The sequence below is a fragment of the Pan troglodytes genome, chromosome 1 (genome assembly GCF_028858775.2).
Source record: "Pan troglodytes isolate AG18354 chromosome 1, NHGRI_mPanTro3-v2.0_pri, whole genome shotgun sequence".
Classification (NCBI taxonomy): domain Eukaryota; kingdom Metazoa; phylum Chordata; class Mammalia; order Primates; family Hominidae; genus Pan; species Pan troglodytes.
The window spans coordinates 146,109,711-146,127,581 of NC_072398.2; the positions used below are offsets into that span (position 1 = coordinate 146,109,711).

The following is a 17,871-nucleotide window of genomic DNA, read 5'->3' on the forward strand; positions in this document are numbered from 1 at the left end:
GCTCAGGGCCCCCACTAATTCTACATTATGGTGAGTTGTATAATTGTTTCATTATATATTATAATGTGGTAATAATAGAAATAAAATGCACAACTAGTGTAATGCACTTGAATCATCCTGAAACCATTACCCACCCCCCGCCACTCCTGCCCCACTCCAGTCCCTGGAAAAATTGTCTTCCACAAAACCAGTCCCTGGTGCCAACAAGGTTGGGGATCATTGCTGTAGTTAACCATATTTGAAACACACGCCCTTTTAAACTGATTGGGGATATTTGGCTCTATTGGCAAATAATCATTCTGTTATCAGTGTAGAGGTGTGTAAAGATGTTATTTCTGGAACATAAAAATAAATACTTAAAAATACCTTTAGTTTTAGAAATGGGAGAAGGTCCCTGCCATAACTAGAGTTGCTTCTTTATTCTGTGTTCATAAAGAGGCTTTTCAGTATATGACATGCCATGTGTACCAGCTCAAGTTTAGGGAAAGCAAGTTACTTCAAAAGAAACAACAAGGTTGAGATGCAGAGACATTGTTAAATGTGTATGCTTATTGTTAGCTTATTTCATTCTTGGTTTTGAAGTTTTGGTCTTGGCAACCAATAAAATAGATACATTGATACACAGTTAGTATTACTTGGAAGGAGAAGAAATAATGTCCCCTTTTTTCAGTTGGTTAATTTTAATTGTTTCCCAAAATCTTTTCTTGCTAAACCAACTTCCTTCAATTATTTGATCTATTAACATTACTAAAATTCTAATTTACCCAGGCATAAAATATCATTGCCATCTGTATTAGTGTGTTCTCCCATTGCTATAAAGAACTACTTGAGACTGGGTAATTTATGAAGAAAAGATATTTAATTGACTTAGTTCTGCAGGCTGTACAAGAAGCATGGCTGGTGAGGCCTCAGGAAACTTACAATCATGGGGGAAGGTGAGGAGGAAGCAGGCACATCTTTGTATGGCAGAGCATGAGAGAGAGCAAAGGGGAAGGTGATACACACTTTTAAACAACCAGATCTCATGAGAACTCACTCACTATCATGAGAACAGCAAGGGGGATGTCTACCCCAATGATCTAGTCACCTGTCACCAGGAGGCCCCTCCTGCAACATTGGGGATTACAATTCGACTTGAGATTTGGCCAGGGACACAAATATAAACCATATCACCATCTTGGATTTACCTTCTTTTTCCTGATACCTACTAAATCTTATTGATTCTTCCTTCAAAACTGCATCTATTTATGTTTTCCCATACTCACTATCTTCTCTCTAGCACAGACTCTTTAGTTAATGAAAAATAAATGTGAAGCATCTCATACTGTGGGCCTTCTGTTGGGAATACAACAGTGACTGTATTACCAGTGCTGCTGACAGCTAACAGCTTAGTGTTTGCCATGTCCTAGGCACAATAAATGTTTTACGTACTTCAACTCATTTCATCCTCATTGCAATCCTGTGAGGTGGGTTCAATTATAATCCCCTTTTTATGGATGAAGAAACTGGAGCAAAGGGAGTTAAGTAATTTGCTTACAATCCTTCAGTTAGTAAGTGACAGAACTGGGATTTGTGCCTGGGCAGTCTGGCTCTGGAGTCTGTACTCTTCTCAGACTGTTTCTATTCTAGATATAGGTCCTGTCCTCAGAGTTTGCAGTGTTGGAATATAGAAAAGTTAATTAGGCAGCTTCTAGCTTTGTCTTATGCCTACCTTTCTTATCCATATACATTCGATGCTAATATCAGCTTAATTTTTCGTAGAATAGACTTTATTGTGTCACTCTCCTGTTCAGAAACTCCTATAAAACCCTACTTCCCAAGAAGAAAATTTCACCTCTCTAGCCAGGAATTCAAAGAGTTCCAGTCTCCTTCAACTTGTCTTTCCAACAAGTTTTCATCTACTATTTCCTACCCAAATCCCAGCCAGACAGGCCAACCCAATGATTCTCTTCCACATCTTGTTTGTTCCTCCAAGTCTGGGGTGATTCTTTTTCTCCCTCACCTTTCAGGTAATATTTGAAGTCCCATCTCCCCCACTGGGCCTTGCCTGACCATCCAGCACATGGTTTTCTTTGGTACTTCTTCCTGTCTACATGACTAATTTTATTTTTTATTATTTTTTCAAGATGGGGTCTCTCTGTGTCACCCAGGCTGGAGTGCAGCGGCACAATCATAGCTTACTGCAACCTTGAACTCCTGGGCTCAAGAGATCTTCCCACCTCAGCCTCTTAAACAGCTGACTAAAGGCACATGCCACTGCACCTGGCTTTTTATTTTATTTTTGTAGAGATGGGGTCTTGCTTTGTTGCCCAGACTTGATTTGAACTTGTGGCTTCAAACAGTCCTCTCGCCTTGGCCTCCCAAAGGGCTGGGATTACAGGCATGAGCCACTGTGCCCAGCCTACTAATTTTACTTTAAATAACAAAATATTTCTGGGAACTGTAGTTTACTTTTCATGTGGGCATACCCTGTTTCCCCTAATAAAATTGGGAAGGATTAAACTTTTGTTTCCATATAGGATCATTCTAACAAATTTTGCTATTTGGGTGATATCTAATTGGAGCAGATTTCTTGATTACCTTTCCTTGCATAATATCTCACTTTTCCCTCCCTCTCTTTTTCTGTCTTTTTGTGTTCCATCCTCAAGTCTAATGGGATGGGTACGAGGACTGATGAGAAAGAAAATTTTTTAAAAATTCCTGCTCTGAATTCTGCAGTAATTTATAATCTTGAGGGAGGTGTCTACATTCTTTTGCTAGTTCTACTCTTTCTCTCCCATATCCTTTGTACATAATTAGAGCAGTATCTTGTTTTTACCTGGTACAGAATATTTTATCCTACATTGATTTCATAATGAGGTCTTAAATTCACAATCTTTGCCAGACTACACTTATAAGTAATTATTTTTCTGTCTTGTATCATACTCTCAGCAAATCTTAATGTCTAATTAGTGGGACTAGGATGCATTTTGCTGTCAGTGCCTTTAAAAAAAACCCAGTCATTTGGCCAATACCATCTTCCCTTACTCTTACTCTGCAGGGAGTGTTTGGTTCTGTCATAACAAGAAAGGGACTTCGCAGTTTCCTCCCAACCTTCCCCAATGCTGGACCATATATTTTTATCTTGGCTTGTTCTATGAATAGAATGGAGGAAATTTCTTGCTCCTGATGCCAGATAGGGGAGGTTCCAAGCAGAGATTACAACAGAGTCCTCTCATCCCCAAAGCTGAGTTTTGATGAGCTTTGAGTTTAAGGTTGTGGCTTCAAATATCAGCAAACTATATACCACTTTCATGGTCAGTTTTTTCATTCCCTAGTTTACATTTTTTTGTATTTCTTTAGCTTCACTATTAATGTGGGAGGAATGGGTCTAATATCCCTGCCTCTAGAGTTAAATTGGCAGCATTTCAGTTTAAGAGGTTGTGGGGCCAAGAGGTTGAGAGAACAAACAGACTCTAGAATCAAACAGACCTGGCTCCAGATCCTTACTCTAACATTTTCTGGATATTCCAACCTGGATAAATTACTTGACTTCAGATTGCATATGTATCAAATGGGATTATATTCATCAGCTGATTCAGTGTTTGACATTGTGATGGGCATTATTTCATTTCCTGAGTATATAATAGCAGGGAAAAAGGAAAAACATTCCTGTCCTTGCAGAGCCCAGTGTAGTAATAGGGTGTTGAGAATTAAATGAGAAATAATAATTATAAATTTTAGCACAATGCCTGGTTCTCAACAGATAAGAGTTGTTATTCCGTACCATGCAGTGCTGTTCTTTTCCACGTTGTATCCCAGCTTGGCTTAGAGTAAGCACTCAGCAAACTTTGATTGAAGAACTTCATTCATGTGTGGTGTGTGTACCAGTTTTTTCATATGTGTCAGTAGTTTTAATAAAACTTTGAAGCAATCATGTATGTGTTGCTTCGCTGGTTTACATTTTAGCTTTCAAGAGCAACATGACCTTTTCTGGCTTCTCCTACAGGCACCATTGACAGACATCACATGCTTAGAAGAACTTATAACCTTCTGTTGCTTAATTTTCAGCACAAGCTGGATGATGTGGGACTTCTTATCTGATGTTTTCCTTAGAATAGCTGAGTTTTAGCAGTTGCACAATCCTTTGACATGGCATTTGAGGAATGTGACATGGTGAGACTCAAATGCTGAACAGTAGCATCTGTGTACATTCTCAAGCGATAGTTGCCTTTCCTAATTTTGAAAAGCTAGCACTTAAGTTCATTATAAGAAGCATCCCAAAGAACTTTTTCAGCAGAAGGAAGTTGTTTTTATAGCATAACACAGATGACTTTGGAATTAGACTTGGCTTCCATTCTGGTGACTTGGGCAATTTAATGAGGCTAAATCTCAGGTTGCACATATGTAAAATGGAATAACAGTAGTAACATTTTCATAGACCGCTTGGGGTAAATGAGGCACTGCATGTAAAGCAGTTAGCACAGTACCTGGCATATAATAATTGCTGAAAATGGTGATTATTTTTCCTAATTGTTTAGTATTTTTTAAAACAACAAAATATAAAAGCTAAAAAATGTAAACCATGAAAAAACCTTATGCCTGTATGTTGTTTGCATATGCAAATTAATATTAGCTATTTTACTTTATTTTTTTAGAGACAGGTCTTGCTATATTGCCAAGGCTAGCCTTGAACTCCTGGGCTTAAGTGATCCTCCCACCTCGGCCTCCCAAGCAGCTGGGACTACAGCCACAGGCCACCTCACCCAGCTAAATTAACATTAGTTTTATCTGAATTGTTCAGAATTGTATCTTGTATATTATTGTTCAGATGTATCATATTGAACCATGGAATGACAACAAATAACAGAACTGTCAGGGTCATCTAGTTACACTTGCTAATTTTACATAGGAAGAAAACAGTCCCAAAATTTGGTGGCTTAGTTGAGTGAGGACTTGGAGCAAACTTTCTAGTCTCATTGTTTTACAAGGCAGCTGAAGAAATCACTTAGGGAGGTGGGGAAAGGTGTGTGGGACAGGGCTTATAGAGATTTGACTACCGTCACTGCCTGTGTATGTATGTGAGAGAGACAGAGAGGACGCACGTGAGAGAGTGTGAATGTGCGTGTGAGAGTGCGTGTGTGATGAGGTATGTGTGTAGCTGTCTGTGTAGTTTCCTAGGTTTTGTGTAAACTTTTGGTGCTGACTAATTTCCTCCATTTATTGGGTTCCAAGAAGAAAACTTTCACTTCTGGTGAAGAGAGCCCTTGGGTGCCTAAATTCTGCCAGAATACAGTGAAAGGGAGAATAAGTGGGCATTTTTTCAGTAGGTGGATGCTTGGTGACAATGAATGGGTTTGACATCATACAAGTAAAGCATGCTCTGTTATTCTTTCATGTGCTTTGATACTGTAGAATTTGGTGAGGGAAACTCTCAGGTGTAAATTTTATACAGAATTCTTGCAGAGCTGAATTAATTGAATTCTTTTGACAACTATTACCTCCTAGCTGGAGTAAGTTTTTATGTAGGCTACTTTTCAAAAAACACTTTTAAAAGCCATATGTAAAACATAGTTGTGATTTTAAAAAATACTACAATTTCTAAATCTTAAATCAATACAATGAGTTACTGCTTTACTAAGTAATTGATTTTGAAAACAATTAACTTGAAATCCAGATATAAGAAAAATGGATTGAGACTTAGCTGATTTGGATTCTTTCTTTCTTAATTAAAGGCCAGTAGAGTCAGTAGTCATTGGGAGCAGTAATCTCTTCTAATTTTATGCTACTTTGAATTGCTGGTGTAGCTTGATGAGGTTATTCTTCTGTGGGACTTGTATTTTGACATTGATGCTATTAGTATAAACCAAAAAAAACTGATATTATTTTCTGATGTTTATAGGTAATGGTTGATGATAGTGAGAAGACATTTGCCTCCCCTGATAAATGGTGTAATTCATGTATTTCTATTTTATTTTATTTTTTAGCTTGTTCGTTTTGGTTTAAGTAACCAGCTGGTGGTTGCTTTCAAAGAAGATAACACTGTTGCTTTTAAGCACTTGTTTTTGAAAGGATATTCTGGTACAGATGAAGATGACTACAGCTGCAGTGTATATACTCAAGAGGATGCCTATGAGAGCATCTTTTTTGCTATTAATCAGGCAAGTGTTTTGTTGTGAATGACCTATACTTTAACAATGTATTGATACTTGGCCTTGTCTTAGCAAACAAACAAAAATTATACACATGTTAAAATATTCTAATGTAAGTTTTGCAGTCTGCCGAAAAATGTTTATTGCTATTTTTGAAGCTACATTTCTACACAAAAGAGTTTGCCTATTTTGACTTTTTAAAAAATATTTATCGTTTTAATTTATCACTTCATACCTACTGCTTTTGGAAAATTACCCCAGATCAAATAGCAAGAGTAGATTTTTAATCTCAGAAGGCTTGATGAAAGCTTAATATAAAATCAAAGATTCCAGCCTGGCGTAGTGACTCATGCCTGTAATCCAAGCACTCTGGGAGGCTAAAGTGGGTTGATCCTTTGAGTCCAGTCTGGGCAGCATTGTGAAACCCCATCTCTACAAAATAAATAAATAAGTAAATAAATAAAAAAATCAGGGATTCTGTGGCCTTAATTGTGATGTTTTAGCATTAATAACCCTAGCTGAATCTTAAGAATATGGAATATAAAATAGTTGTATCTAGACAGGTATGAGAAAGCAGATTAGTAGACTTGAAGAACTAATTTAGGAAAGAGAAACTGTTCCTGCTCTTTTTCATTCATTCAATAAATATTGAAGTATCTAATATGTAGCAGGTGTTATTCCAGACATTGAGGATGCATCAGTGAATAAAACAGACAAAGCGCCTTCCTTTATAGAGCTTAATTCTGGAACGAAGAGCTAGACAAAAAGAAGTGAAATGTGTAATATCAAATGCTGGCTCCCTGAGAATACCACACAAAAAACATGTTGATGAGCAAAGCTGAGCTTATTACTTAGAGTGGTAAGGGAGATGCTATATTGATCAGATGCCATCTTGCCTTGGGTGAGGAGGGAGTTCTTTAATGTGAGGGGAGCTTGATTAGAATTAGGTAAGGATGATGATATAATAATTTAGGACTGATGGACACGGCAAGGTGAGGATTGGGGAGGCGGTTTCAAAGAATCTTGGAGTTGTTTTCAGACAAAATCTTCCAATTGTTATCTATTTCAATGAAATTTTTGGATGTTCCTGAAATAATAGAGGGAATTTTATGGTCCAGGGCAAAAATTTTCAGGAATAGTAAAGTCGTATTAATGAAGACAGAGCTAGTAAAGCCCTATTAGTGCAGATAGCCAACAGTAAAGCCATGTTAATGTAAGCTCAGGTAAGCTAATGTTGGTTCATGTTAGTCATTGATGTAAGCTGTGGAGTGTGGATGGCTCATGTCCTCAGCAGATATTAGAAAGTAATAACTGCTAAGGAGTAAAGCAGGGAAGGAGATGGGAAGTACCTGGGTGCGATGATGAATGTTTGTGATTTTCTTTCTTTCTTTCTTTTTTACTGCATTTATTTTATTTTTATTTGACAGGGCATAATTGCACACAGTATATAGTTATGGGGTACAATGTGATGTTTTGATATATGTTTGCAATTTTCCTTGGCCTGGGGAGGGAAGGCCTTATTGAAGTGTGGAATTGAGAGCTGAAGGAGTGAGTAAACCAAGTGGGTATGTACGTGGGTCTCCAGGCAGAGGGAACAGCAAAGGCCAGAGGCAAAAATATGCGTGTGAGCTCCAGGAACTGCCTGGAGGGCAGTGCAGCTTTGCGGATTGGAGCCAAGGGACTGGAGTAGGAGATGAGGTCCTAGAGATAAGGCAGGACCTTGGCTTTGGCTGAGTGAGGTGGGAGCCGTCCATCACCTTGTTTTGTTTCGAGTTCTGTGAGGCAGTGTCTTGCTGAACAAACTGAGAAGATTTCTTTGTAGTATTTTAAATTGGGAACTTTTATTGAGGGCCATGATGTAAACAATACAAAGTAACTGAAAGTACATTCTATATGCTATAACCTCTGATCAAAGTTTTAAAAGGTCATATGTGGTTTTTATTTGACTATTTTTTAATAGTATCATCAGCTAAAGGACATTACCCTGGGGACCCTTGGTTATGGAGAAAATGAAGACAATAGAATTGGCTTAAAAGTCTGTAAGCAGCATTACAAGAAAGGGACCATGTTTCCTTCTAATGAGACACTGAATATTGACAACGACGTTGAGCTCGGTAATGCAGTGATAATTTCATGATGTACCTTTATCGTCTTCTGGTAAGAGCAAAAATGCCCTCATGTGCTAGCAACCCAGATGGAAAAACTTTGCTTTGGTGAGAGCTAACCTGTTAGGGGCTGACACTCCAACACTGGCCTGCAGAGGGGCTTTGGCTCAGGAAACTGTGGGGTTGTGGCGATGGGACAGGGACAGCATTTGTGGATCTGTTTGGAGCAACTCAAGATTGTTGGTTTGGTGGTATATTCACAGGTCCTGTTTTTTGTTTTTTTTTTTCCCTATGAAGGGGTGATTAGGCTTTCTGAAAAAATGGTCTGTATGTGTTAAATGAAATAATATACATAAAGATGCTTTGTACACTTGTTTTTATTATTTGTAAAATATAGAAATGCTCTTCAAAGGTGAATTGTGATTAATAACTCACTTTCTGTCTTAGGAGATCCCTTGGCAACAAGTTAATGGCTAATCAAGTCGAATTGCTTTGTGCTATTTTGTTAAGAATTTAAGAGCATACTGTATGTAAATACGAGGTGTTTGGCTTAAGACTTTTTGTTTTTTAAAATAATGTTTCATTATTTTATTGTTTTGTTGTTCACTCAACAAACCTCTGGTGTGTAGTCATCATGTCCAGTGCACTCAGTTTTATGTGCTGGGGTTGCAAAGATTAATCAGTTGTGGCTCCTCAAGTACTAACGGTTCAGGAGTAGGGATTCTAACAGCAGTTTAAATTTGGAATGCTTTTATTAAAATTAGAGCTTCACATTGATGAGTTCATTTGATCGTACTTCCTATAATCTGATCTTAAGGTGCCTCGATGACACAACAGGAGAACACGCTGTAAGACAGAGGTTTTAATTGTTTCTATAGGCTGCCCGCTCAGAAGCTCTTCGTGAGTAAATGTGTCATGTGCTCTTGACTCTGAAAGAACCAGCCCATAAGCCGGCACCATCAAGGGCACATGTGGTATCTGGCTCCCATGGTGCTTTCAGAGACCATCTAGAGGAGAGTTACCTGGTTCTGTAGCCAGCAACATTGAAATGTCAGTTGTCACTTGTCTTATCTCCCTGGAAGCTTCTGCTAACCTGAAATCTATTTGGAGTCCACCTACAGGGGCTAATCCTGTTTTAATCTTTTACCTGGGTGGTCAGCTATGCTCCTCCCTGTAGGTGATTCCAGTAACTGTGGCAGGAGGACTTGTCCTGTTACCCTCTGTTTCAAGTAAGCCATCTGTCCCTTGCCCTGTTAAAAATATGTGACTCAAATTGGATGTACCATACGGTGGTTTCCCCGTGATTCATATACTGTTTTTCTCAATTGATTTTTCTTGGAAAATTGATTAAAGAAATGTGGCCAAAGTCATGTCAGTGGCTAGATAGCACTGGCAATGCTGGAAAGCAGGATTTATTTCCTGACCGTTGGACAGTCTTTCCCTTGTTCATTTCATTTCTCTCAGAATATGGACTATGTTTAACTAAATGGACAGAGGTTGGTTATTAATTTGAGTTTATTTTAAGAGAGATTGCTTAAATATGTTAATTGTATTCTTTGACTTATTAAATATAACTTGTCAAAGAGAATCTTCTGACATATCCAAAAGGTATAATGAATATTCTTCAAATATGTGATACTAGATTTTAGGCTCTCTTTCCTTGGATACATTGAAGGAAGCCTGCATATATAATAGGATTGAGTTTGACTTCATTCATTTGGCACTATAGTTGATGTAGGTGAATTAGCTGAAGCTGTTCCAGATTAACTACTCATGAATTTTGCACTATCTTTACTACTAAGGGAATCATCCTTCAGTATTCTAAACACAGGTATCTGCCTATATGCCCAGCTTTCCTGGTGGGCTTATATTTAGCTGCACAGCTGATTGTGTAGGTCAAGATTAGTGTTTCCCTTAATTTATGCTAATGGGTATATCCCTCCTGGTTCTGCCTCTAGAACTACAGCTTTCCAGGTCAGCCTCATTGGGAGGACTGTTATGAATCCTGTTAAAAAACGTTTGGCTGGGCGCAGTGGCTCATGCCCTTAATCCCAGCACTTTGGGAGGCCAAGGCGGGTGGATCACCTGAGGTTGGGAGTTCGAGACCAGCCTGACCAACATGGAGAAACCCCGTCTCTACTAAAATTACAAAATTAGCCGGGCGTGGTGGCACATGCCTGTAATCCCAGCTACTCGGGAGGCTGAGGCAGGAGAATTGCTTGAACCCAGGCGGCAGAGGCTGCAGTGAGCCGAGATTGCACCCTTGCACTCCAGCCTGGGCAACAAGAGTGAAACTCCGTCTTGAAAAAATAAATAAATAATTCTTTTTTTTTACATTTGAGTAACATTTTAATATAGTGTTTCATTTTCTGTAATACAATTTTTGAGTGTCTTATATTCTTTTCCACATGTTCTTAGCATGAGACATTATGACCATTTCATCATTTTTCCTGCTGTTTTAAGAACAGCAGGAATATACCCTCCCCTTGAAAGGGTTATTTCTTTGGCTGGAGTATTCTGTGAGATTCATATTCATTTGAGTTATGAGGCTGTTACTGTAGATATCAGTTTATTCTGCTTGACGTTTGATGTTTTACTTAGGGCTTTTGCTATCTTGAAAAAAACAAAACAAAACTGAGTTTTGTTGCCACCATGTGCTTGACGGCCTCAGTAGCAATGACTATAAGTGGAAAGTCAGCCAGACTTCAGAGAGTTCTGAATGAGTATTTAAACAAAGTGAAACCCTATAATTACAAAATAATACAAAATTTGAACCACCAAACAGACTTTTATAAGGCAAATCTTACAAATAGTGTAAAATTAACTAACAGAATTCTGTCCAATTTCTGTGAATCTAAGATACCATTTTTTTTTAAAGACTCATCTGCTTTTGAGATGCTTAAAAGTGAAAAAAGTTACATCTTAGAATAAATGAAATACAGGAGAAAAAGACCTAGGACAGTGTGTGGCACAGAGAGCTCGAACATGTTTCTTCTTTCAGAATATAGTTGTTTACTCAGATCAGTTTAACTTTTTTTTTTTTTAACTTCACCTTAGAATAAGAATGTTAGAGGCAGGAGGACTTTAAATATCATCAATTTGACCTTTACAGTTGAGGAAACTGATGCTCAGTCAAGGTACGCAACTAGGTCATGTAATGATTTAGTGACAGTAGGTCTTTGCTGCTGAAAGACCAGCAACATGGGCTTCAGCTGGGAGCTTATGAGAAATGCAGAATCTCAGGCCCCACCCTAGAGCCACTGAATCCAAAAGTGCTTCTTAGCAGCAATCTCCCCAAGTGGTTTACACACATTAAATGTTTGAAGCACTGGTTCAGTGATCTCCAACTAAAGATCTTTGACTTCACATAGACATCTTTTTTTACTGACTTCATCCAATTCTTCACTGTCCATCACCACCTCCTGCCTTCAGTGCCTTCTGGATCCTGCTTAGAAACCTTTGTACATCAATATCACTTTACAAAAGCTGTCAGAATGCTTGCCTCTCCTCTCTTCTCAACTGGATCCACTCAATCACCATTAGTCCCCAGCCTCTTCCATCCTTGTGCCCAGCTGATGCTTACTGGAGAAGTGTGCCAGATAGAAAGAACACCCTCATCTCTTGCCACCATGTCTTCAAAGCTTCTTGCATAACTTCCTTCCACTTCTTTTCACCCTTGTGTTACAAAGGAGCACAGAGGTGAGGCCACAGTTAAAACCCTCACCAGAGCAGCAGGACCCACTCCTTTCAGTTTCTGAGGAGTTGTGCCCTTTCTTTAGAAAGGTGTACCCAAATTTGCATCTCTAATCCAAAGTTCCCTGAGCTCCACGCTCCTCATATATCCAACTGACTACCTGACAACTCCACTGTGTTGCCTAATAGAAATTTCAAAACTGCTGTGTCTAAAACAGAACATTTTAAACCTCCCCCATCTCCCTACCTACTCCATGGCCCAAGCTGTTTCTTTCTTAGACTTCTGGATTTTGAAAAATGATACCAACATTTTCATATCATACTGTAATAATCCCAGTTATTCAAGCCCCGTACTTGAAGTTGCCAATTTCCCCATTTTCACTGCCACCACTGTCATCCAAGCTACTACTTGCTTAGATGGTCTCCCTGCTTCTGGTCTTGCCTCTATGAGCCCCTGCCCTGCCCTGCAGAAACCACAGTGGTAAATCAGGTCATATCTCTTCCAGGCTTAAAAATCATTAGTGGCTTCCCATCCCATGTAGAATAAAATCCACAAGTCCTTACAGAAACTAGCCCCCTGCCTGCCTCTCCAGACCCCTGTCCTCATTTCTCGGTTGTAACATCCTTTCTGTTTGTTGAGCAAGCCAGGCTCTTTCTTGCTTGGAGGTCTTAGTGCTTGATTTTTTTCCTGTTTGGATCTATGCATAGCTGGTTCTTTTTCCTTTCAGGAAAAAGATTTCAGTTCAAACATGTTTCGCACCGTGAAAGCCATTCCCTAACTATCTTTCCTAAGGTGGACTCCCCCTCTGTATTAGTCCGTTCTCATGCTGCTAATAAAGACATATGCAATAATTTATAAAGGAAAGAGGTTTAATTGACTTATAGTTCTGCAGGGCTGTGGAGGCCTCAGGAAACTTACAATCATGGTGGAAGGGGAAGCAAACACTTCCTTCTTTACATGGTGGCAGGAAGGAGAAGTGCAGAGCAAAGTGAGAAAAGCCTCCTATAAAACCATCAGATCTCATGAGAACTCACCCATTATCACAAGAACAGCAGCATGGGGGTAACTGCCCCCATGATTTAATTACCTCCTACTGGGTCCCTCTCACAACATGTGGGGATTATGGAAACTACAATTCAAGATGAGATTTGGTTGGGGACACAGACAAACCATATCACCCTCTTAGTTTTTCTTGTTCACTTTATCTTCATAGTACTTCTCACATTGTGAAATTATCTTGTATATATTTTTACTTATTGTTATCTCCCCCACTAGAATGTGAGCTCCATGAAGATGGTAACCATGTCTGTCTTGTTCATTGCTTTATCTTCAGTGCCTAGCACAGTGCCTGGCTTTCAGCAAATATTTACTGAATAAACGAATGAGTTGGGTATGGAGCCTGGGTCTTTGATGTTCTTCTAAAATATGTGCTCAGAGGTCAACCTCCTCAGTGCACTGGTAGAGCTCAGGCTCTAGAACCAAGCACAAGTCGAATTAACTTTTGGATACCTAGTAGCTACCTGTGTGACCTTGAGGAAGTTTCTTGGCCTCTCTGGGCCTTGGTTTGTTCATTTGTGAAATGGCACTAATAGTGCCTATCTCACAAGGTTGCTTTGAAGATTAAATGAGATGATGCATTAATTGAGAGAATATATAAAGTCCAGCACAGTGTCTGGTATGGAGTTAAGTGCCAATATGTTTTTGCTATTTCTATCATCAGTCTTTTCCTGCCAGAAACAAGTTTCTTTTGACCAACTGCCCTCACTGTACTAATTAAGGTCTAGTCAGGAAAACCAATATTGAGTTGTGTAATACTCCATCTGCCAAACACAGGGAGACACACTCTCTGCAACTATCTTTTAAAAATATTGTGTCTACTGAGTTGTCTGTTTAGCTCTGGGCCCTGTTTCTGGCTCAGGACATCTAATTTTCATTAAACGTAAGTGTATCCCGTGTATCAGGACATATTTTGAGTGCCAGCTAGATGCTAGGCAATGGGCGTTTAGCAAGGTGCAATAAAGTTGTGCTCTTGATCTCAAAGACCTTATACTCTAGTTGGAAGGATAAATAAGCAAATGAAGAGTTGCAGTTGTGGAATAACACTTTTGAAGAATCAGCCAGTGAGTTTTCCAAGATTCATGAACACCTACTAGGTGCCAGGCACTGCACAAGGCCCCAACTTTTCCATTTCAAAGTCAGCATGGAAGGGGCAGCAACAGCCTGGGCAAGGGTCACCCATGCTGGTTTCATACCAGTTCTGTCACTAGGTTTCTGTGACCTTGAAAGGTGCTTGTCTTTAGAGCTCCTTGTTTCCTGCCCTGTAAAACAAGGGTGTTAGCCTACACAATAATGAGACTAATTTTTATGTGAGGTTCTTGGAATCTTTCTTCTATCATTTACAGCTCATAATCTGTTTTTACTTGAATACAACCTGTGTTCTTTTTCTTTCTATTTTTTTACTTTGAAAAAGTGCCAGACTTACCAGAAAAGTTACAAAATAGCACAAATATTTCCTGTATACCCTTCATCCAGATTTCCCCAATACTAAGATTTTTTTTTTTTTGAGATAGAGTTTCGCTCTTGTCGCCCAGGCTGGAGTGCAGTGGCGCAATCTTGGCTCACTGAAACCTCTGCCTCCCGGGTTCAAGCAATTCTCCTGCCTCAGCTTCCTGAGTAGCTGAGATTACAGGTGCATGCCACCACGCCCGGGTAAATTTTGTATTTTTAGTAGAGACGGGGTTTCACCATGTTGGTCAGACTGGTTTTGAACTCCTAACCTCATGATCCGCCCACCTTGGCCTCCTAAAGAGCTGGGATTACAGGTGTGAGCCACCGCACCCGGCCAATACTAACATTTTATCACATTTGCTTGATCATTCTTTCTATGCATAAATATTTCTCCTGGAGGTGCAGACATGCTATTCCTTTGCCCCTAAATACTTCAGTGTGCATTTCCCCAAAACAAGAACATTCTCCTACACAACCACTATACAGTGCTCAAAATAATGAGTTAACATTGATACAATACTATATTCTACAAACCCTATTCACATTTCATAAATTTTCCTAATGTTCTTTATCATAAAATGAAAACTGCACCCAACTCCAAGATCCTATTCAGAATAACATCTGGCATTTAGTTGTCATGTTATGTCTTTTTAGTCTAAAGTTTCTTGGTTTTTGTTTGTTTAACTTTTATGATCTTGATACATTTAAAGAGTAGAATGTCTCTCACATTGGGTTTTTCTGTTTCTTCATGACTAGATTGAAGTTATACATTTTTTGGCAGGAATACCACACAAGTGATGTCATATGCTTCTCAGTTCATTGTATCAGGAGGTACATGTCTGTTTATCTCATTACTGTGATGTAACTGATCACTTGGTTAGTGTGGTGTCTGCCAGGTTCACTTCACAGGTGTCTGTGAGGTTACTATCATTTTTCCTGAATAATTGGTATTTTCTAGGGAGATACTTTGAAACTCCCTAAGTAACCTGCTTCTTGTCACACTTTCACCCATTAGTTTTAGCACCTAATTCTTGCCTGAAACAACCATTTCTTGTTCTTTCATTGCCCTAGATTGTGTTCAATTAGACCTTCAGGACCTCTCCAAGAAGCCTCCGGACTGGAAGAACTCATCATTCTTCAGACTGGAATTTTATCGGTAAATACATTTTAAAGTGTTATTCCCCAAGAGATGAGGGTGGGAGAAGGAGAATAGTATATAGTAAGATTATGACAATTTATACCTTTCAATATATTTTATTCAGGCTCTTACAGGTTGAAATCTCCTTTCATCTTAAAGGCATTGACCTACAAACAATTCATTCCCGTGAGTTACCAGACTGTTATGTCTTTCAGAATACGGCAAGTATCTTTGTTTTACTAGCTACTTCCTTTTATTTTTTTCCTACACTTTTTGTTGATGCAGAGTATAAAACACAGCAGCCTACAGATGTGTTAAATGCAGTCATGTTTAAAACAGATTTAGTGATACAATATGATACTCTTTTTTTTTTTTTTTCTAATACGTAGTCTCGCTCTGTCACCCAGGCTGGAGTGCAGTGGCGTGATCTCAGCTCACTGCAATCTCTGCCTCCCGGATTCAAACGATGCTCATGCCTCAGCCTCCCAAGTAGGTGGGATTACAGGCATGTGCCACCACACCCAGCTAACTTTTTTGTGTTTTTATTAATAGTAAAGACAAGACAGGGTTTTGCCATGTTGGCCAGGCTGGTCTCGAACTCCTGGCCTCCAGTGATCTGCCCGCCTCGGCCTCCCAAAATGCTGGGATTACAGGCATGAGCCACCATGCCCAGCCTCATTATGGTATTATTGTTGATCCAGAGACCATTACTTCTGAAGATGAAGCAAACCCTTTTCAACTTTTAAAAACCAAGTTTCTACATTGAAAAGAAGAGTTTAAAAAATTAGCTTTGACTTTCTACTCTCCTAATACATTTTTAAAAATGTTTATGAAGGTGTTTTAAATGTCTATAGTGTTCTTCCCAGCTTTAGAGGAAGGTCTTTGCAAATGTTATAGCAAATATTTTCAAACCTCGAGGCATAAACTGCTCCACTGATGTGAAGACCAGTCTGCAAAGGAGCAGTCGTTTCTCTTTTTATTTTGGGAGGGGGCATGTATAGTAGAAGAGACAGTTCACTTTTATGGGGAAGTAAGCTGCCTTCTCATTTTCATAGACTTTCTCTGTCCTTCTCGCCTTCCTTCTTTTTCTCCCTCCCTGCCTTCCCTGTTCATTAAGGGACTAAACTGAATGCCTAGCTGAAAGTTGTATATACTGTCCTTTAGCAATTCAGAAGAGTGTTTCATTCAACTATCAATAAATACTTAATGAGTCCATACTATGCACCAGGCATTTTGCTATGCCCTAGAGGCACAGTGGCCCTCAGGAAAGCTTACAGCCTAGTAGGGGAAACAGAAAAACAAGTAAATGAAATAAAAGTAACTACAGGTTGTGATATGTGGTAAGGAAGAATGTCTCCAGCTGCAAGCTCTCTGGGGTGGGTGGGCCAGAGGAGCACTGGGAGCATCTGCAGGGATGAGGAGAAAGGCAGGAGAGGAGCATGGAGTTTGGTCTGCAAGGATGAGGTCATTGATGACTTTGTCATGATATGGTCGGAGGTGTGGGTTTTAAAATATTGGCTTTTCATTTTTATTTTGTTCTTTGGACTTCTATCTGCTTTGAGAAAAGCATTTTAGGGGCTCTCCTGGAGGAAACAGAGATCTTGAGTGCCAGTGCTAATGGAGGTTTAATCATAACTTACAGGTATAGAAATGAGGATGGTATGGTTTAATTCTCAAACCTTTGGTTTGAGTGTGTGATCTTGGGCAAACTTGGCTTGTGTTCAGAGACAGGCAGGTGCATGTGGATTTGATCACCTACATATCCGGCTCTCCAAGCTCTGCCAGTGAACTTTTTGGTTTTCTTAATGTGTTCACCCTAATAAGTACTTGGCATATATCACTTATAAACTGTAAATGATTTAAATGATTGATTTAAATTTCATAAGGTAGAAGATTGAGGGCATTTGGACATCTTAAGTTCAGCCTGCAGTCTTGGAGCAATCTTTGTTCTTTCTGAAAGCATTATATGTAGCTCTTGAAACAAATAGAAAAATAATTTCTAGCCTAACAAAAACTAGAATTTCATACCCAAAGAACTAAATTGAAGGAAATGCTTTTAAATTCAATTCAGAATAATAAATGAGATCATTTGTGTTCTTTCAAAGGTTAGTTAATTTTGGTTTTTATTCTTAGGACTGGTTGTCTGTTTTTCTCTAGAATTTCTCTGAACCAGATATCTGATATCCTGTATTTAGTAAAACTTCACATATTAGCCCTTTCAATCATATTTGTTTCATTAATAACAGAAAGTTGTGAAGAAATCTTGTGATGTGAACATTTTCATTGGCATAATTC

At 39.0% G+C, this 17,871-nt stretch overlaps 1 protein-coding gene across 8 annotated transcripts in view; it reads left to right on the forward strand.

The window, feature by feature from the left end:
* The window catches only part of MCOLN2 (mucolipin TRP cation channel 2), a 75,005-nt gene that overhangs the window by 32,554 nt on the left and 24,580 nt on the right, over positions 1-17,871 (forward strand). For all 8 annotated transcript variants that reach the window (XR_673120.4, XR_001707444.4, XR_010153418.1 and 5 more), the window contains 4 exons: positions 5,967-6,140; positions 8,092-8,245; positions 15,510-15,594; positions 15,701-15,797. Coding sequence is in view for 4 of the 8 variants with exons in the window: in XM_513523.8 (XP_513523.3) it covers positions 5,967-6,140; positions 8,092-8,245; positions 15,510-15,594; positions 15,701-15,797 (510 nt within the window). In the remaining 4 variants the exon portion in view is untranslated. The remainder of the gene's footprint in view (positions 1-5,966; positions 6,141-8,091; positions 8,246-15,509; positions 15,595-15,700; positions 15,798-17,871) is intronic.